The 22,450-nt window shown below is 35.2% G+C and overlaps 2 protein-coding genes across 2 annotated transcripts in view; one reads left to right on the top strand and one right to left on the bottom strand.

Annotated features, from left to right (window-relative positions):
• Nucleotides 1-5,644, top strand: part of LOC149822850 (arogenate dehydratase/prephenate dehydratase 1, chloroplastic-like) — a 30,352-nt gene extending 24,708 nt beyond the window's left edge. The window contains exon 11 of the mRNA XM_089980117.1: nucleotides 5,296-5,644. Coding sequence (XP_089836243.1) covers nucleotides 5,296-5,352 — 57 coding nt within the window. The 3' untranslated portion in view covers nucleotides 5,353-5,644. The remainder of the gene's footprint in view (nucleotides 1-5,295) is intronic.
• Nucleotides 5,645-6,357: 713 nt separating this feature from the next.
• Nucleotides 6,358-20,750, bottom strand: LOC149822849 (lactoylglutathione lyase GLX1-like). Its single transcript, XM_089980118.1, has 9 exons — nucleotides 20,648-20,750; nucleotides 18,930-19,074; nucleotides 18,702-18,826; nucleotides 18,402-18,466; nucleotides 18,098-18,310; nucleotides 13,307-13,354; nucleotides 13,071-13,178; nucleotides 12,824-12,976; nucleotides 6,358-6,654 (listed from the first exon to the last, which is right to left on the bottom strand). The coding sequence occupies exons 2-9, from the start codon at nucleotides 19,052-19,054 to the stop codon at nucleotides 6,604-6,606; spliced, it is 888 nt and encodes a 295-aa protein (XP_089836244.1). The 5' UTR covers nucleotides 19,055-19,074; nucleotides 20,648-20,750; the 3' UTR covers nucleotides 6,358-6,603.
• Nucleotides 20,751-22,450: the final 1,700 nt, after the last annotated feature.

Below are 22,450 nucleotides of genomic sequence, written 5' to 3'. Positions count from 1 at the left end.
TTAGAAATATCTAAAGTTAGGTTAGTTGTTAAAGGTTAAGATTCAAGAATGAATGTTATTTGAGTAGAGAACCTTACATATTTAGGAACATCTCACTCAAATGATTGCAATTCCAAAAACTCATTTTGCATATCAAATACAAAGGTGGTCAAAACCATAAGCACTTAGTATGTAGATTAAATGCCAAAAAATCAATTTGATTTTAAAATATGCATATTAATGATATTATTCACTTGTATCTTTAAAAGACAAAATATGAATGAAATTTCATAAATTTCAACAATAGTTCATCCACTATAAGCAACTACCTCATTAGTCCTCCAAAACCCACAAATCAAGTGTATAAGCTACCAGATCAAGAACATAAATATAATGTCATTAAAGGCCAAAGACACACACAAAGGTGTGTAAAAGAACCTCTTGTCTACATGCAATAATATTTGAAATGAGTGCATCAACGACAAGAACAAGAGAATACACGCTAACATAGACCAAAAGCATCTCTTGTCTACGTAAAAATACACTCAAGATCAAGTATGTTCAGCTACTAGAACAAGAGTATCAAGCCAACCATGGGCTAAAACACAATACATCTCTTGTCTACATAAAATGACACTTGAAATGAGTGAAAGAAGTCAACCAGGAGCATACATCTCAGCGACTAGAACAATGACACAAATGCCAACATAGACTAAAATCACACACCATGGTGCGAATCAACGTGCCTTGTCTACATATAATAACACTCAAGACAAGTGTGTTCAGCTACTAGACCAAGAGAACAAAGCCAACAAAGGGCTACCGACACACAAAGGTGTAATAAAATTCTTGTCTATATATGATGACACTTAGATAAGAGTTATAAAAGGAAAAGACTTTTGAGGCAATAAGACTTATAATGACAAACATATAACAAATAAAACATTGATTTTAATATACCTTAAAACATTTAAGGTTCCAACAATCATATATCTATCACAAGTTCACATAATAAAGAACATCCATAAAAATAATGACCAAAAATGAGTGACACACATAATTAGAGATCACATAACAAGTCATTTTAGGGTCAAACTACAAGTTGACAACCTAAAACACTAGATGCCCATAACTCACCTCAACAAACATCTCTTAATATAACAATAACAAGGCCAAAAAAGATTGATGCATCATATCAAAAATAAATGCCATAAAAAGACAAAGAACACATAAGGAAATCATTTTCCAAATACGTGATTTTACAAAGCGGGCCGATTTGAAAAAAATCAAATCAAAGGTCCAATATAATCAATCACAACAATAATTTTGCATAAACCCGAATTATGCTTAATCATGATCAAATATTTAAAAAGAAGTCATTTATATCAAAAGGCTTATTTATGCCACAAACACAACATAGAATATTAAGCAACGTCATGTGCAAGAACCGATTTGAAATAATCCAAGAATCAAATCAAGCCTTTAACTATGATAGATATAAAGTGCAATTATATGCACATCAAATAATAATAGATGCATTTTTACGCAATACAAGATGTTGAATGACAATAATCTTAAAATGAGCAAATAACAAATTTAGGACAACATATAACAAGATATTGCGGGAGCACTTATAACGATAAAAGAAACAATCTCACAAGTCCACTAAGGGACAAAACAAACACAAGCCCTAAAGAAGACAATATAAACAACTCTTATTGAAAAAAGAGAGAGAGCACTCAAGCATTCATAAAGATGGTAATATTTAAAAAATCTCATAAAAACCAATATTGTCATTTAAAAAGAAGCTTATAACAATCATGAAATCTTCTCAAAGAGTATATACTCATAAGAAGATTCACAAGGATCAAAAGGCCTCTCAAAGAGAGATCCAACATAAAAACAAATCCCCAAAAGAGGGTACATACGAAAGGAAGAGGGAAAACTTCATTAAAGTGGAGAAAATCCCAACAAAAAAGAATAATAGGATTGCGTTATAGCATAAATCTATAAACAAAAATTTATAATATTATTAAAAACATATGACTTAATAGATTATAACCAACTCCTAATGTAATAAGTATGCAACAAACATTAATGAAGATCATAAATTTTATAATAAAACACATTCTTGAAATTGAATTGAAGAATGTAAAGAAAATAACCATATTTCATGAGATCATTTTTAAAACTTAATTCAACCGGTATTATAAAATGCCTTCTTAATCAAATATTGTTCTTATGAAAAGAACTCATTAGGTAGGAAAATAAAAAATTAATAAGGAATTTTTCATAGTTAATATATGTCAATCACATGATATTATGAAAAGCCTCATATAGGACATTTTAGTGGATAAACACATACCTTTAATATGAACCAACAATTATGATGAGAGTATGTGAGCAATGCTACATATCTCACAAACATTTTACTTTTAACATAACTTTCTTAAAAGACTTATTTTTCATATAAATGGTATTCTTACAACCAAAATTAGGTATAAATTCAAAAATTCCAATGGTCATAATTTTTTATCGACCCATTAGACCATGTTTTGAGCAATCACATATTTAATTATTCGAAAAACAAGTTCACCGGTTTTAGAATTTACCAATAAAAGACTTTCAAGAAAAGACATACGAAAAAGAATAATATACGAAAAAAGTTCAATGAAATGTTAAGAACCCAAACTCATAAAGACAAAGAGAACACATATGCAAAACATATCTAATTCTTTATAATGCACAATACTTAAAGAAATATAATGCATACCGAATAATTTTAAGAAACAAAAGAGAGAAATGAGGACTTCACCATTTTTCTTTAAAATTTTTTGAATAGCACGCTTCCCGATGCAACAAAGAGCAACTCGATCTCAACCTTGCTCTGATACCATGTAAGGAAACGACTTTGAATACATTAGGTTCAATAATGAACCAATATACATGCACATGAAGTGCGGATATACCCACCAAAGGGGAAAACACAAGCACATAATGTGTTAACACATAAACCCACTATAAGGCATAAGTTAATATTATTGAAGAGAAGAAGGGTGTAACACCCATTACAATGGAGCAAAAGCTCCTACAAGAAGTCATAAATACAAAGGGGAAAGCCCCTATTTATGCACAAAGAAGAGAGGAAAAGAAGTGGCCAAAAGGGGCTCCCCATAGAGACGTTGGGAGCCCCCAACGGTCACATTTGTGACCGTTGGAGGCCCCAACGAATCTATGTGGGGCCCCCACTTGCGTGAAATAAAAAACAAAAAAAATATAAAATATAAACTAATTCTAAAAATAAATAGTTGTTTTCTAAAAACAACTATATAGCAAATGCAAAAAGACAAAAATACCCCTATCGGGTATTGCACACACACACACACACACACACACACATATATATATATATATATATATATATATATATATATATACGAGTACACATATTTTAACATTATGTCCTACGTGGTGGTTGACTTTGCAACTGAGTTAGCTTTAACTTTGTGAACCCTGGTGTGACCATCCAATTAGTCTCATAAACATGCTATAATCAACTATCAGATACTGGTCATAGATAATTGGAACTATGAACCACATGTTTGTTAGCTAAAATCTTTCCAGAGAGTTAGTGTTTCCTAAAGAATGACAATGAATGCACTTCACCTTTGTCAACTGAGGTACACCATCCTACTTGAATCTTATAAGATTATACAACATACAATGATCAACCACTACTATCAGGTGTTTGAGATCCACATCACAGCCCTCTCATCTCCAACATGTAGAACACATTGTGCTATGAGCAGCTGCATGCAGTGCATCAACCTATTATTCCCATGTTCCCTATGTGGCACTTGAGCCGCAAGCCAAGAGCTATTATAAAACTGTAACCTAAATATACAAAGGCTCGTCTGCATATTTCTACATACATTCATTTCTGTATTGAAGTTTCAATAAATAAGAATAATAACACGTTGCAGTAACAGTGCAGAGTTGCATTGTATTCTATGCAAACAGTCCACTAAACACCTTCATGTGACCCTGAATTTCCCAAAGTTATTATGTCTGCATCTTCCAATTGATATTGAGGCCCCATGCATTTGCATTTCAAAATGATAAGGTCCTTTATATGGTACCCCTCACTACTAAGATGTAGCCCAATTACTTTACCTCAAATTGACTAATCAATATTGTACCTATGTGAGAATACTTTTAAATAGACAATAAAAGCCCATTCTAGAGCTTGAATCCAGTTGCAGCCTTCCATTGACTCCAACCTATCCCATTTCTGGATTTAGTGTTTTTAATGATATTCAAAATTCTACTTTTGGGTTTATCTGGAATTAACAGGACTGTGATGGACATGTTTCCAAACAGTCTTACACATTTAAACTTCATGCATGCATCAACTTCTAGGATCTTGTGAGGATATTGTAAGAATTGTTGTTCATACCTGCCAACCATGTCATTAAGGAACCTGGTTTAGTTTTGAAAAGTAGCCAAAGACATCTCTTATGTTCCTTCTTGGACTTTCACATCTTTTCTTGTGCCATGCGTGCAACTTGAACTTAACAACCCTTTATAAAGATACCCGTGACACAACCATCTGGCCATCATGTCCAACCTACTTTCCCTTCTCATAAATCTGGTACAGAGTTGTTTATCGATTGCCTAACACCCCACTGTAATCTGTTCTTGATATCAGGAATTGTGCATTAGTTTCAGACTCGTGACAAAGTAATACAACTAATGACTAGCAAGTATTTATCCAGTGACTGTCAGAGCTAGGCCATATTATAGGGATAGTTTGTGCATTCTTCCAAACTATAAAACTTTAATGAGAGCTGATAAAAGGTTTGAACATGCCAAAGATAAAATGTGTTGTAGGTTTCCAAAGATTTAAATGTGTTGTAGGTTTCTAAGAAACAATGCTAGCAAACATCTTTTGGCCATTATTTTTATCATGTTTTGATAACCAACACTTGAAAGAGCATCTGAGTTAACATTGCTGCCAAGCATTACCGATTGTTGTTTTTTGTTTTCATAATTGTAATTGATAACCAATTGAAAGAGCATCTGAATAATCTGGTGAACGAGAATATCCAGAAACATTCTCTTAAACCTGTTGTTTTTTGACAAGCATTTCTCTCTCGTATTCTACGTTCAATTGTTTCATCCATTGGACGAAATTTTTTGTCACTTGTTTGGTCTCTGTGATGTCTGTTAGCATATTTTGTAGGAGGTTTTTGCTCCAAGTCCTTGTTTTTTTATTAAAAAGCTCCTTCAGCACTTACTGAAGACCATTTTGTACAGGAATTTGCTACATTTCTTAGAGTTCTTGGGTCCTATCCCATGGATGTGCATACATAGACTCGATTTCCAGCAGACAGACCGTCTCCATTTGATGTTACATTTTGGTTCTTGGTGCTCGGAGGATACAAGATGAAGTTAGAAACTCCAAGTCAATGAAGTTCATCAAATTCTCTCTCTCTCTCTCGTTGTCAAGTGGGTGGATTTATTTTTTCAGGAGCATGCAGAGAAAACCGTGAACATAATAATGCTACAGTAGTTATAATACCCGTCTTGTGAATTGTGCTGAGGCCGCCATTCTCTCCAAGAGTCCTATTTACATAATTAAATTCTTTCATGTTGTTGAGATGTTCATTGTGTTTAATGCTTATTTGCCATCCACAGGAAAGAATCTATTTGTTTAGTGCAGCCAAAAATAATGGTCTTTTTGGCTCCATATGGCTGAACCGACCAAGTCCATATAGCATCTACTTAACATTATTGCATCTTTTTTCAACGCTGAATTGAATCTAGGATTAAAATCATCTCTCTCTCTCTCTCTTGAGGAGAAAGGAGCTAAGCTACCGGGACTGAGAGCATGCGGTGGCCCATGCAGCATGAGAAAGCCCAATACCTGGCAACATGAATCTACCTGACCAATGTTGTCAGTATCGGTATGATTTGGCCACCGAGAGAATCGGCCGATGCCAATACGCAAATGAATCATATCGGCCCAAAAATAGTGTCAATCATAACATGTGTTAAAACCATTAAAATAATTTTAAAATAATATTAAAAATTATTTTTGGCATTTTTTTACATTCATTAAAAATAGCCTATTCAGGCTTGCAGTTGTATCGATTTTGATTTTCTAAAGGCCGATATGCACCGATACCGATAACATTGTGCCTGACCTGTTGCTGGGTTGCCAACTTTCCCTTGGGCTCAAATCTTTTTAGATTTAGATCCAATTAACGATACCAGTATTTGTTGGATGTTCATATTGTACGTTGATAATCTTAGCCACACATGTGTACATGCATTGTGCGCGGACACACACATAATTGCAGCCACAATAGATGTCAGTTTTCCTCAGGATCAGAAGATGCTTAAGTCCATATGCAAGTACATAAAGTATTGAAGACACCAAACAAAGCTAGAGAACCCAATGTTAACTCCAATACTACTAGACATTTTACTTGCGCATAATGACACCCAAGAAGGAGGAAAGCATACGTTGTCTTGGATGCTAGCAGCCCTTTATTCTAGACAGCATTAACTAGGCCAACAACCAGAAATAGGCAGAGCGAGAAACAGATATCCTTCATGTAATCATTCTTCTTTGGGAAGCTCCTTTAGGAAATCCGAATGGTCCACGAAAACCTGAAACATATAATTACAGGATAATCACAGGTGAAACTTTGTGGTGTTAATAAACTACAGATAGCAGTAAACATATAAAACACCCCATAATAAACATATGGTTTTGCTTTAATATATATACCAAGAATAACAGGTCCATAGCATAATTTACAGACTACAAATTAATTAAAGACATTGGTATAATAATTCATCACATCACCGTTATCTGATATATCATACAAGTGTCTCACAGTGGTATTGGAACACAAGCAAGAAAATTTAACAATATTGTCACTAAATCCAATAATAAAATTCGAATAACCTAGGAAAAATGACATTATAATACAGGATCGGTATCCGACTGCTTGGTGTGTAGAATCATGCATGCGCCAATACTAAATAAAGTCACCTCTTTCACACCTTGATAAGACAAAGATCATCCGTAGATCATGAATTGACTCGAAAGGAAGATCCTGATCCTCCTCAAAATGAAAGGCTAGACCTAAGCTAAACCTATTAATCTCTTCTAAGTTCTCCATTGAGCTAGTACTCAGCTGCTTGGTGTGTAGAACCATGCATGCGCCAATACTAAATAAGTCGCCTCTTTCACACCTTGATAAGACAAAGATCATCCGTAGATCATGAATTAACTCGAAAGGAAGATCCTGATCCTCCTCAAAATGAAAGGCTAGACCTAAGCTAAACCTATTAATCTCTTCTAAGTTCTCCATTGAGCTAGTACTCGGCCATTAATCTCACATCTGATGGCATTGCTTACAGTGCAGAAGATCCTATATGTCCAAATTTAGGTATCTTGAACCCGAAGCCATAATCACCACACCTAAGTGGCCCAAGAAAGCAAAACACAGACATAAGGCGAATACATTTACACAGTTTTCTGTCTCTCTAGATCCTCAAGGTCTGTTACAGGATAAGAGAGTGACTTCCCAGTCACTAAATGAATTGATAAGCCTAGGCAACTGAGAGTATTCTTGTAAATATGTCAAATAGCGTAGCCACACTCCCTGCAGCTTTGAATGGGAAACTCAAAGATCATCTAAATTTGAAAAGTAGCCAGCCAGTCAGGAAGCCAGGGAACATGGCTAACATATTCGTCAATCTGACAGGAGTCATCCAATCTCCAATGAAAGACAGTCAATCTCCAAGTCTGACAAGACAACAGGCATTTCATTAACTCTCACATATTTAATATTCAAATTCAGGTAATCTCTCAGAATTGCAAGTCTCATGTTCTGGCAAGATAATGTTGGGCTACTAGGTTCAAATATATTTTTAAACAAAAAACTCATTTATTGCTTTCCATCTATTTAATTGATTGATGCAGCTAGGGAAGTCTTTGATTAACCAAACCCGAATTGCATTCAACTCTATCCAATGACCCATGGAAACAAATTCGAATGTGGAAAATCTTGTGCAACTAAGAAGCTCCAATGCTCATTCCAATCTGATGTACAGGTTTAGACGTACCTTTTTGCTGTTTAATTACATTATCAACATCCTCAATATTTAACATATGGATGAAATTTTATGCATTTGGTTAGTGATAACTGATGCCTATTTGACAAAGAAAAGTGCATCTCAGCTATCCTTCCATTGAGGCTGATAGAAAAGACAGAATTATCTGTCTAAAAGAGCAAACTTCCTAATGGTTAATACAAATATACGGTCCACTTCAAATGCATGAACCAACTTCAGGGAAATTAGCTGAATAGGTATAGGAAACAGAAAAGTTTAAAATGGATATACATATACTACTTACATAGGGTGATGCTTTCAATGAAACATTTTCTCATGATATTGCTCATATAAAATTCATTAGCATTAATTAACAGAGACATACATTTAAAAGTTATAAAAAAATATGTTGAACTAGATCAGAGAATACATCAAAGGCACTATAGGTTGTACATGTCATTCGTCTGGCTTTTGCTCAGAACTTCTGAGCAGCCATCAATTGAGGTTTGGACAAACTTTGAATAAACTCTTAGTGGATGCAATGCAACCTTACAATGTAGGCAAATTGAACTATGTTTTTTCGCACCTTTTACTAATGACAAAAAATAGAGATTCAACAACAACAACAACAACAACAACTACGCCTTCATCCCAAAACAATTGGGGTCAGCGATATGAACCAAAAAAGAAATTCATTTTGGGTCTTCCACATGAATCCTTTTCCTCCAATCATTTCTATCCAACGCCATGTCCTCGGTGAGGTTCAAAGCATTCATATCCTTTCCTATCATCTCCATCCAAGTCTTCCTAGGCCTACCCCGACCTCTTTTAACTAATATATTTTCCCATTTCTCCAACCTTCTAACTGGAGCATCATTAGGCCTTCGCCGAATATGTCCAAACCACCGTAAACGATTCTCTCGCATCTTATTTTCAATGGGTGCAACACCTACCTTCTTACGTATCTCTTCGTTCCGAATCTTATCTTTTATTGTATTTCCACACATCCATCTAAGCATCCGCATCTCAGCTACACTCATTTTTTGAATATGATGTCTCTTGGCAGCCCAACATTCCGTACCATATAGTAAAGCGGGTCTAATAGTCGTCCTATAAAACTTTCCCTTCAACCGCAATGGCATTCTACGATCGCACAGCACTCCAGTAGCACTTTTCCATTTCATCCACCCAACCTTTATCCTATGATTTACATCTCCATCAATTTCTCCATACTTTTGAATGATGGATCCCAAATATTTGAAATAATCATTCACCGGTATATCTTGCTCACCAAGCTTCACTACACTCCCATCACTACTTCGTTGCTTACTAAACCGACATTCCATATATTCAGTCTTACTCTTACTCAACTTAAAACCTCTAGCTTCCAATGTCTGTCTCCATAATTCTAACTTAGCATTAACCCCAGTTCTAGACTCATCAATCAAAACAATATCATCAGCAAACAACATACACCACGGTACATTTTCTTGAATTGATCTCGTAAGCTCATCCATCACTATCGCAAATAGGAAAGGGCTTAAAGCAGATCCTTGATGTAACCCAACCGTTATCGGAAAATTGGTTGTCACCCCTCCACAAGTGCGGACATTGGTTACTACTCCTTCATACATATCTTTAATTATACTAATGTACTTGAGAGAAACACCTTTCTTCATCATTGTCCACCAGAGAACGTCCCTAGGTACTCTATCGTATGCCTTCTCTAAATCAATAAAAACCATATGCAAATCTTTGTTCCTCTCTCTATATCTTTCAATAAGTTGTCTAAGAAGATGTATAGCTTCCATAGTTGATCTTCCAAGCATAAAACCAAATTGATTCTCCGATATCATGACAACCTTCCTCAACCTAGACTCAATCACCCTCTCCCAAAGTTTCATAGTATGACTCATGAGTTTTATACCACGATAGTTTGTGCAATCTTGTATATCACCCTTATTCTTATATAAAGGCACCAAAGTACTCTTCCTCCACTCATTAGGCATCTTATTTGTTCGCCAAATCAAGTTAAAAAGATTTGTCAACCATTCTAAACCTTTCTCTCCCAAGCATTTCCAAGCCTCGATAGGTATACCATCTGGGCCAACTGCCCTTCTTGATTTCATTTTCTTCAAAGCCTCTGCAATTTCTTTCTTTTGAATCTTGCGCATGAAGTCACGATTTATCTCATGAAAAGGAATGGAGAAGTCTCCAAGATCTTGAGCATGACTATCATTAAATAGCTTATCAAAATAATCTTTTCATCTCTCCTTAATCTCCTCATCTTTGACTAAAACCCTTTGCGTTTCATCTTTGATACATCTAACCATACCCAAATCCTTCGATTTTCTATCTCTCATCTTTGCAAGCCTATAAATATCCTTCTCGCCTTCTTTGGTATCCAACTTGTCATAAACCTCCTTATATACCTTAGCCCTCGCGTTTCGAACAACTTTTTTAGCTTCCTTCTTTGCTATCATATACTTCTCCAAATTCTCATTATCACGACTCTTACTTAGATTTCTATAACACTCTCTTTTAACCTTAATAGCTAATTTGACATCCTCGTTCCACCATGATGTATCCTTACCTAGTGGTGCACCGCCTTTAGACTCACCCAATACCTCCTTAGCTACTTTTCTCATACCACCCGCTATCTTATTCCACATTGATTCTGAATCCTCCTCGAGACACCAATCAACTTCCTTAACTACCTGCTCTACAAACATTCCTTGTTTAGCTCCTTTCAGTGCCCACCACTTAATTCTAGGATCTATCCTATGTCTATCCCTTTTGCGGCATTGTCTAATTCTAAGATCTAAAATTAAGACTCTATGTTGTGTAGCTACACTTTCTCCTGGTATAACCTTACAATCGATGCAACAACCCCTATCTCTCTTTCTAAGTAGGAAAAAATCTATCTGACTCGTATTAACCCCACTTTTAAATGTTACTAGGTGAGACTCCCTCTTCCTAAACCAAGTGTTTGTTAAGATCATATCATAGGACAAACAAAAATCTAAAATCCTTTCTCCACTTTCATTTCTTTCTCCTATACCATAGCCTCCATGGATATTCTCAAATCCATCCCTACTAATGCCTACATGTCCATTAAGGTCACCGCCGATGAAAAGCTTTTCTCCATAAGATGTCTCTTGTACTACTCCATCTAAATCTTCCCAAAATTGATGCTTAATGGAATCATCTAAACCTACTTGAGGTGCATAAACACTAATAATATTAATAATATCCGTACCTAATACTAATTTAATAAGTAAAATTCTATCACCCTTCCTACGGACCTCAACTACATTATCTATAAACTGACGACTCATAACAATCCCTACTCCATTCCTATTCCTATTTATTCCTGTATACCAAATCTTATATCCCCAAGGTTCTATCACTTTAGCTTTCTCACCTACCCATTTGGTCTCTTGAAGACATAAAATATCAATCTTTCTCCTACACATAACATCTACTAACTCTACCAACTTACCAGTTAAAGACCCTATGTTCCAAGTGGCTAACCTAATTTTACGGTCTTGGACTAACTTCTTTACCCCCACCCGTCCAACAAAGTGAGAGAACCCTTGCCTATTTGACACCACACCCGGGCGCCGGTGTGACGCGTCGCTTCTGGGCGACGACCTAGCAACCCTTGCACATTTATCACTGCCTCCGGGCCTAGAGAGTACAGCGCGTCGCTCAGTAGGGAACGCCCCAACGAAATTCTCATATTGGTTCATTTTCATAGGATATGACAGTTTTTATGCTGGCTGTCACAGGCCTACCGCAACCCTCCTCCTTTATCCGGGCTTGGGACCGGCAGTGTATAACTACACAGGCGGATATGTGCTGAGGTGCTTATCCCCTTTTACTAATGACAAAAAATAGAGATTCACATGGATTTAAAATAGAGACACATGAATTTAAAATCTTACCTTGCATTCATGACAAAATGCAGATATGTGCTGAGGTGCTTATCCCCTTGCCCTTTTATTACATGAATAATATTAATGATCAAACCTTAGCCTAAAGGCCCCAGCCTACTGAGGTGCTTATCCGCTGTTCTTTTCCATACATAAATAATATTCTGACATATTTCATGCACATATCTGTCCCTCAAATCACAATTAGTTTGTGACCAGTTTTGCTTCCAATTGTAATGCATATTCGTGGATGCAATGCAACCTCACAATGTAGGCAAATTGAACTATGGTTTTTCTCACCTTTTACTAATGACAGAAAATAGAGATTCACATGGATTTAAAATAGAGATACACATGAATTTAAAATCTTACCTTGCATTCATGACGAAATGCAGATATGTGCTGAAGTGCTTATCCCCCCCCCTGCCCTTTTATTACATGAATAATATTAATTATCAAACCTTAGCCTAAAGGCCCCAGCCTACTGAGGTGCTTATCCGCTGCTCTTTTTTATACATAAATAATATTCTGACATATTGCATGCACATATCTGTCCCTCAATTCACAATTAGTTTGTGACCAGTTTTGCTTCCAAATGTAGAAAACCAGATCAAAGTGATGTAATCAACCAGACTTATGTGTATTCTTGATAAATCAGATGCTGTCAAGTCATGACTCAAAGTAGATAACAAACTAGCAGACTGGATTTATGCACACTAACCCAAAGTGCCTGATGATTTATAAAGCAACATCATGATAGTTAAAGAGTACAAACTTACCACTTTCCAGCCATCAGGATCAAGGAAAGAGGTGATTTTAGTATTGATTCCTGGAATAGGACCTGGCTCCCGGGTTATTTTCCCACCTAGCTCTTGTGTAGCCCGACGAACAACCTCAGCAGTTTTATAAACATCTTCAGTACTGAGAGCAACCTAGATCAAATGACCAAAGTGCTTACAAATTTGCACTGCATCAACAGAATAAACAATTGCGAAATTGAAAGTTGCTAACTGGATCATTCCTGACCTGTGCATATGCATTGCCTTTGGTGTACTCGGTCACCCCGTAATTGTATGTCAGCTCCAAGACTGTTGTCTTCTCTTCTTCAGCATATCCAAGCATTGCTACAGTATACTGATATTTCGATAAACAACTGTTAACTTAGCCATGAATCCGCATATTCAGGTGGCAAGGAACCTCAGCCAGAATAAGAATAGATAACTATTTAAGGTCAATGTCAAATATAAGATGAACAAATTTACCTTGTACTCAGGCCTGTCAGTTTTCTTCACCAACTTCATTCCACATGCCTGCAGAACATGGCACCAATTAGCATAGGATTGAAATTTGAACAGAAAAACTAGGTAGTTGACACAGGTAAATGATTCTAGAAAGGGTCAAAATTACATGCCACAATTGACAGCTATGCAACAAATGTGCTCCATTATCACTTCTGTACTTACGTTATCATCGCAATGTTCAGGCTTTCATTTGACATTATATAACTAGGCCATTCAAAACCATATTTTATGAAAGAAAGATCACTAACATGCATTTGGATTTTTGAGTAATAAAAGATGGGTAATTTAGGGATCAGATAAGGACACCTATGGGACAAAATTCAAATCTACACCACCAGTACACTCTATTTCCACACTGACACACAACACAATACTCAAAACTTCATTGGGTATCACAACAATTAGGCCATTGGAAATGACATTTTAAGCATGAAATTTATTAATGTTACAATTGTGAGATTTTTCATTGTACCAGAAAAGTTCTGCAGCAAAGAGAGAGAGAGAGAGAGAGAGATGTTGGGGCTGTGAAGCTGCATGATTCCCAATGAGGGAGATTGTGCCCTATTTTCTTTATATATTAGAAACAACAAAAATTACATGACAATAATGCCCTTACTAATATACAAGAGAACCTTGAACATTAAAGTTATTATTAGAGGTTGCAGAATCAAAATGATTCTTGCCTACGTATCCAAATGGTAATCAAACCTCCCGTAGTTCTGTCCGAAATAAATCATCTGAAAATTTGACAGCATATGCCTATTTCGGATTATACGAACTAGAAATCAAATAAGGTATACAGGAGTATACATTCACTTTATCACGCATTCACGTATGTGTTTAAAATTAGTTAAACACTAATAATCAACACAAAACTAACATTTATATCAACTATCATATTATATGTTTTCAATCATTCAATCACAAATGGATCTCTAAATAGTTCCAGAATCCTAGGTTAGCTCTCATGGTTCAACCACAATCTTACCTATGTATGTTGATCTTAGCATACAAACTACATACAAGTCTCATAAAATTATTTAATTAAATTAGGGTTCTGAACTATTGTTTTCTTTACAAAAATATAATTGAAGAGGTTTGAAAATGTGGTGGTATTTTTCCAATATTATCAACTACATTAAAATATCGGAATTTCCTAAGATATTTTCAGAATATTGCCAATATCAGTGACTATTTTTGTAAGTAACCACAGATAATTGTCCATGATCAAATATTATACTAAAACCAAAAGTAAAAAAAATAAAAAAATAGAAAAATATGAACTTAAAATATATAAAAATAAGATTCTTTAAAAGAATATAGTAAAAGTATCATGGTAATTTCATTTTAGCGATATTTTGAAAATATCACAAGATTTTCCTGATATTATCTGCAGCCTTAAAATATCAAAATTTCTTGCGATATTTTCAAAATATTACTGATAACAATGCCTATCACTGTAAGTAAGAACAGCCAATTCTCCATGATCAAATATTATACTGCTAACACCAAAAGTCAAATTCTTGATCAGAAATTGTTCTTTTTCAAAGGTTTGTGTGCCAAACCCGTATCACGATACGAGTGTGTATCATATTGTTAAGGCAAAAAGTAACGGACAACCTTGGTTTTATGTTTATTTGGTTATTTAGGTGACAGTTTCTTCATGTCTTACATGAACAAAATGATGATTTTGTCATCTGAGTGTTGTTTTTTAATGTTTATTTTGGTGGATCTATGATTTCTTCCTCGATTTCATGTTTAAAAAATCTAAATTTATTTGTTATCTTGGCTAAGTGTATTTTATAAAAAGTTGCTTAGCATTTGCAATTTTGCATTATTGCATTATTGCACATAAACCCATGCTTTTACATTTTACATTCCAATTGAATGTTGTTGAGCTTTAATAGAGGTTCTCTAAATCATGATTAGAGTCTAAGACTCTAAGTGCTATAACTCAGGTGTCTTGACTATTTATGGCATGTTAAAATCTTGGTTTGTAACTTTATAGAATGTAGGCATATATGTTAAAATCTTGGCTTGTTAACATACATTTATTTTGGCATGATTCTATGCACAAACTGTTATATATAGTCTTTAGAGTTTAGACTGATGCATGTACTTTTGTGATGCAAGATTATTTGCTTGTTCTTTGCTTCAAAATTATGCTTTTATATTAGTACTTAAATGTGTAATTTTTTATTTTCTATCTTGCAGAGATCACAACATCAAATAACAAGTCATTTGATTCTTTTCTTGAAAAAGTTATGCTTCTTAATCAATTTTCTTAGTTTTTTTAATGTATTATTTATTAAATGTTTGCATACATTTGTTAAATGGTTGCAACAGGAATATGAATTATGATTTTTTCTTGATGTATTATTTATTAAATGCTAGAAAGTTGCAACAGGATGCATTTGTTTAATAGTTGCAACATGATGCATTTATTTAATAGTTGCAACAAGAATATGAATTATGGATCTTTTTGATGTATTATTTATTAACTGCAACATGATGTATTGGTTAAATGGTTGCTACATGAATAATGAATTGTGAATTTTACTTGATATATTATTTATTAAATGCTTGCAACATATGTATTTGTTAAATGGTTACACTTTGCATATATGATTTAGTTTTTAGATACTCATGTTTTATTTTGTCAATGATAACACAAATCTTATATTTTGGTATATTAAAAAAAACATAATTACATTTTTGCTCCCCTTTCGATTTCTATTCACTTCCCTTTTGCTTCTCACTTAAATCCTAGATTGCTTCTTTCTTCATCCTCCTTCAAATCCTAAGTCGCTTCCATCTTCGTCCCCCCTTTGAATCCTGATTCGCTTTCAGTTTGCTTCCCTTTTTGCTTCCAAAATGATTCCTAGTTCGCTTCTAAGTCATCCTACGCTTTCCGCTTTCTAAAATTTTAGAAGTGTCTCGCTTCCCGAATAGCTTCTCGCTTCCCGAATCGCTTCTCGCTCCCGCTTCCTCAACTGGAAACTTCGGTACCGACTAGTCCGCCTAATCTTCGACTAGTCATTTAGAGGTCTACTGACTAGGCAACACCTAGCGCTTTTGACTACATAGACATGAACCACTTTTCACTTCAGAGTTTACTAAGAGTACCAAAGTAATTGCTAAATAATTGCTCCATAGGAGCTATATCTATCCATATGAGGAAGAAATCATGTCAAAAGGGGATTCTTTTTTGTCCTCGTGATACTTTGGTCTTGGAATGAGCATGAACAACTTAATAATAATTCACAATCAACCACTGCTAGAACACTGAATTGAATGATCAAGAAAATGTGATGCATATGCTGATTTTAGGACAGATATTACACTTGCAATTCATCCATCACAATTAGGCTGATAGTACTTGTATTTGATGAGTTAGCTCCTCTTCACTGCAACACAAGGCAGTGTTTTATGCAGTATACAACAACAACAACAACAACAACTACGCCTTCATCCCAAAACAATTGGGGTCGGCGATATGAACCAAAAAAGAAAATCATTATGGGTCTTCCACATGAATCCTTCTCCTCCAATCATTTCTGTCCAATGCCATGTCCTCGGTGAGGTTCAAAGCATTCATATCCTTTCCTATCACCTCCATCCATGTCTTCCTAGGCCTACCCCGACCTCTTTTAACTAATATATTTTCCCATTTCTCCATCATTCTAATTGGAGCATCATTAGGCCTTCGCCGAATATGTCCAAACCACCGTAAACGATTCTCTCTCATCTTATTTTCAATGGGTGCAACGCCTACCTTCTTACGTATCTCCTCGTTCCGAATCTTATCTTTTATTGTATTTCCACACATCCATCTCAGCATACGCATCTCAGCTACACTCATTTTTTGAATATGATGTCTCTTGGCAGCCCAACATTCCGTACCATATAGTAAAGCGGGCCTAATAGTCGTCCTATAAAACTTTCCCTTCAACCGCAATGGCATTCTACGATCGCACAATACTCCAGTTGCACTTTTCCATTTCATCCACCCAACCTTTATCCTATGATTTACATCTCCATCAATTTCTCCATACTTTTGAATGATAGATCCCAAATATTTGAAACAATCATCCACCGATATTTCTTGCTCACTAAGCTTCACTACACTCCCATCACTACTTCGTTGCTTACTAAACCGACATTCCATGTATTCTGTCTTACTCTTACTCAACTTAAAACCTCTTGCTTCCAATGTCTGTCTCCATAATTCTAACTTAGCATTAACCCCAGCTCTAGACTCATCAATCAAAACAATATCATCAGCAAACAACATACACCACGGCAATGTTTTATGCAGTATAAGAGACCATAATGTATGGAGGAAATGATGTTCTAAAAATATCCCATTAGCTTCCAGCAGGGGGTTGCAAGTAACCCTCTCATGAGAAGGATGTGGAGAAACAAAAACAACTGCTTCCATTCTGTATCACTAGGAATGGCATGATTCAGATACCTAACCTATTAACCAGTTATGAGGTCAAAGGATCATTTTTCTATAAGTTGACTAACTAAGCATGTCGGTTTTCATTATGCCCATAATCTATAATTTGAGAAGGATCGTCTCTCTCTCTAGAACTACTGCATAAAATAGTCTATAAAACCACCCACCACATTGAAAAACATACAAATACTGTTTACATAGCATTGCATGCAATCATGCATCATTATCCTATGATCCTTAGAACAAAAGATTTGAACATTAGGTTCAAGATGAACAAGAGCTTATTCTACCTTTTCATAGAACTTGATGGATCGTTCCAGATCTCCAACACGAAGCATAACTTGACACAATGGCTCAGGTGTGGGCCCTCTCTGAATGAGCTCAAAAACATAACCATCAGGATCCTCCACAAATGCTATTACCGAAGTCCCTCCTTTAACAGGACCTGGCTCACGTTTGATTTTGCCACCCTTTGCCCGGATGTCTTCAACCAGTTTGTATACCTGGAAACCCATTTGACCCCATCATGAAAAACAGGGAGCTAGAGCATATCATCAATCCATTAAAGTATTCAACTTGCAACATGATACATACATCTTCGCTTGCAATTGCAAAATGCCCAAAGCCAGTGCCAATATCATATTTATCAACTCCATAATCTGTGAACAAGCATAAAAATATGAGAATCTTTCAGTAAGTATATCCAGGAAATGGTTCTGCAACAGAAAAAGAAAAGAAAAGAAAAGCAAAAGACCAAACAAGAAATTTCCAGTTTGTAGTAGTATAAAATGACTGCTGGATGATCAGTTCAAGCCACCTGAGCCTCCATAAAGTTAGACACAGAGATAAAGAATATAGACAAGATTGGATTTTCAGGGCAGCATGAGTACGTACTATAGGTTAACTCCACGACAAAAGTAGACTCTTCAGGCCCAAATCCAAGAAAAACATTCGAGTATTTTTCTTCTGGAATATCCCTTTTCCTTAACAGCTTCATCCCAAAGCATTCAGTATAGAATCTGAGCACATCAGATTGCTCAAGTTAGATAAGAGCACTGATCCATATCTTATTTTGTAAAAATTGAACGCAAAACAGTGTATCATTTTTAAAAGAGAACATACTTTATGGTTCTGTCCAAATCTCCGACACGATAAACAGCATGCAAGAACCGGCGTTTGTCTTTCTGGGCCCATTCCAACACGTCATCAGGAGCAGCAACAGTTTCAGCTTCAGCTCTAGAGGCCATTGCTTCCAGCAATATCTAATCTGTCATTAACAATATCCCTAAACTCTAAGTTATGCACTCTTTTTTTTTTTTGCATGTACACAGATAAATCGAAAGATATGACTGATAACACTCAACACAGAGTAGAAAAAGCTAACTTCTTTTGATAAAGATGAAGTTAGATTTAGAATCTAAAAAGCTAGATTATTCCTCATATCATAGAAAATATGGAAATAAGTTTGAAATTGAACTAACGTTTGCTCAAGGTAACTCAGAGCAATCATACATAACTGACTCTTTTGCAACTCATGACCAATTATGTAGGACAGGTCGACAGAATGTCAGAAACTAGAATATAATCAGTGTCATAAAGCCAGATCATTTCAGACCAATTCACCTAATCCAGATTAAATATGGATCTGGATGCAACTCTTTGTATCCTTCCATCGAGAACTAAATGCTCAAGAGAAGTTGTCAAAGTTATTTGGCCGATCAACCATAGGACTAAGGCTGAGTCCAAGCTGGAATTTAAAATTCCCCAAAGAAAAAGAACTTAAAGCAAGACAGACAACAAATATCATTCTGAAATAATTGAAAAGTCAAAAGGTATTCTACTAAATGTGGCCGGCAGAGTCAAAACCCTTATTTGTTTCCAAGCCTTCAAGTTTCCTTTATGCATAATATAACACACTTGAACTAACTTCAGTAGCAATTGAGAACTCATGGAATTTTAGAACAAGGATCAAGTGACAGGAACTTCACTAGACCCAAAACAAATAATTAAGCACACATTAGAAGCAATTACTCGCAAATCAAATGCCAATTCATGAATATCACTTGTTCGATGCAACTCAAGTTCAACCAAAGCGATAAAACTGTTTATGAAACAACACAATTCATCACTTATACGAAGTGTCCCGGTCAGTAGAAGAAGTTCCATTACCTGATATAAATAACGAAGTTCAACAAACATCAAAGTTCTTATAGTAACTAACAACAATACATTCTTGAAACTGGGTGATGATATCACAATAAAATCAAACACAAAATCTTTTTACATGAGTAAACATTTCCCATCCATTATATACCAGTACAAAAGGAGGAACCTTATGAACAGCAGAGTAGAAAATTAAGAAAATATGAATACAAATCAGAGAACATTCAAAACATGAAGTTCAGAACAAAGAGAGAGAGAGAGAGAAAGAGAGAGTTTTACCACCAAAGTTTTAAAAGGCCATCCACTTCCATTGCAGCAAAAGTTTTGGCTAGAAATTTTCAAAAAAAATAGCATGCATTTCTACCACTCCAGCAAATATCATCACGCTTGAAAACCACCCAACCAACAAATAACAGAGATTTCCATATCACCAAGAAAACCAAATATTTTGCAGTCCTATACAAACAAATAAACGAACAGATAGCCAAAAAAGTTATCACCCAAACGCCCAATCCAAACTTGTTTGTAAAGAAAGGATATACAGTAAACCAATTATTCGTGCTAGCGAGTGAAAACAGAATCCCCAAAAAGAAGACTCAATAGTCTCATTTGAAAAGAACATCTTTTCCGACAAAAAGAAAAAAAAAAAGATGTGGGTAGTCTTTCTTTCAGCATACCTGAGATCCTATAGCCGGAAGAAGTGATGATCAGAATGGTGGTCGTTGAGTTTTTATAAGTGCAACCCTCCCTTCCCACCGCCTTACGAGAGCGCAAATGTGGGAAAGTGCCGTTTGATTCCCGAATATATCAATGTTGTGCCCCACGCTTTGTGCCAACCTCGTGCATCTCCTTCTCTCGGGAAAATCTCGTGATATTTTGAAATTCTCGTTTCTTCAGAAAAATATCACACAATAGTGGTTCCGTACCGTAGTATGATATCATACGGTGGTACACGCTGCGTCAAGTGATAAATCTATCCGTGCAGACGTGCTTATCGTAGTTTATTTAGTATTTTATAAGGTTTATCATGTTTCAGACACATAAGATTCTATTTTTTAGGCTGTAAAATCAATGGCTCAAAATTTAAGAAAATAAGGATGTTTTAAAAATGATATAAAACATTATATTAGGATCAACTTTAACATAAATAGTTTTAAAAATGATATAAATCATTATATTAGGATCAACTTTCACATAAATAGAATATGCTAAACATGATTCAATGGTCAGATTTTGCTTTTGGAGCTTACATATATGTAAATCAAGTGTATACCACCACAAGCAGTACCACTACTATGTATTAGAGTTGCAAATGGATCGCTGATCCCAAAACATTTTGGAAAGTCGGATAGGTTAGGACAGTCAAATTTTGCAAAATTTAGCTTCCTGAATCTAACCCATTTGTAACCCTAAACCGTATATAAAAATTATCAAATTTATTGCAAAATTGCTTCTATCACATTATTTTTTGTGCTTAAATCATGATATTTTGAAAACATCACATTTTTCAATATTAGCAGCCTTCAAATTATCTGCTACTTTTGTGACATAGCTTTGTGCATCCGCCAGCCCAAGTGGTGCTGACTCACTTTTGCCTTACTTTTATATACGACTGACTTGATCAACTTGAGATATTTTGGAGAACGGAGAGCCCTCTTAATGGTTTATGATAGCAAAGCTCCAATTAAAACACATTTTTTCAATAAAACTTTGAAAAATAAAAAAGCTCTTTTTCAAAATTTTGCTAAAAAAAAATTGTATTTGTAAAATATTTTTAAAAACTCATACATGAATCCAGCTGCAGTCAGGCGGAGATATACTCTTTCATTCAAAATATTTTTAGAGAGTGATGCCCTCGTTCTGCCCCGTTAGGCCCTTTTAAACATTGTAGTTTTTTGTATTTTTTCTCACATCTAACACCATAATGTGAGCTGTAAGTTTTGTTTAGTGGGAATTGGATTTTGGATCACCGGAATCCAGACTTGTATACAGGTTTTTCTGGTGATCCAAAATCAATGGCTATGAAAGCATCAATTTTTCATGGCTCATAAAAAATATATTTTTTATGGAAAAAACATGATCTAAGAATAGATTTTCACTTAATAGAGCATGCTAAACACATCTAACGGTTCAAATCTATTATAAAACACTTCAACCTATAAGGCCTAACAAAACAGAATGAGAAAATAGGACCTAATATGTTCAGTTCTTTTATATATATATATATATATATATATATATATATATTGTAGCGAGAATACTATGGTTAAACGAGATAGCCGGATGGTTAGGTTGCAGTATCTTAACCAAACGGTCTCGCGTTTGAAGTTCATGGGGTTATCTTTTCAGCTGGCTTATTAAAAAGAGAAAACCAAAGGTTTATTTTGTATGATGACACATTTAGATGGTTAGGTTGCACTAATATAAGAGAGAGAGTGTGTGTTTGTGTGTTCTTTTTATTTGATATGGATCTACGAATT

The sequence above is a fragment of the Nuphar pumila genome, chromosome 11 (genome assembly GCF_984573655.1).
Source record: "Nuphar pumila chromosome 11, dmNupPumi1.hap1.1, whole genome shotgun sequence".
Lineage (NCBI taxonomy): Eukaryota > Viridiplantae > Streptophyta > Magnoliopsida > Nymphaeales > Nymphaeaceae > Nuphar > Nuphar pumila.
The sequence above is the reverse complement of the archived record's forward strand: the minus strand, read 5'-3'. Positions and strand labels throughout refer to the sequence as shown.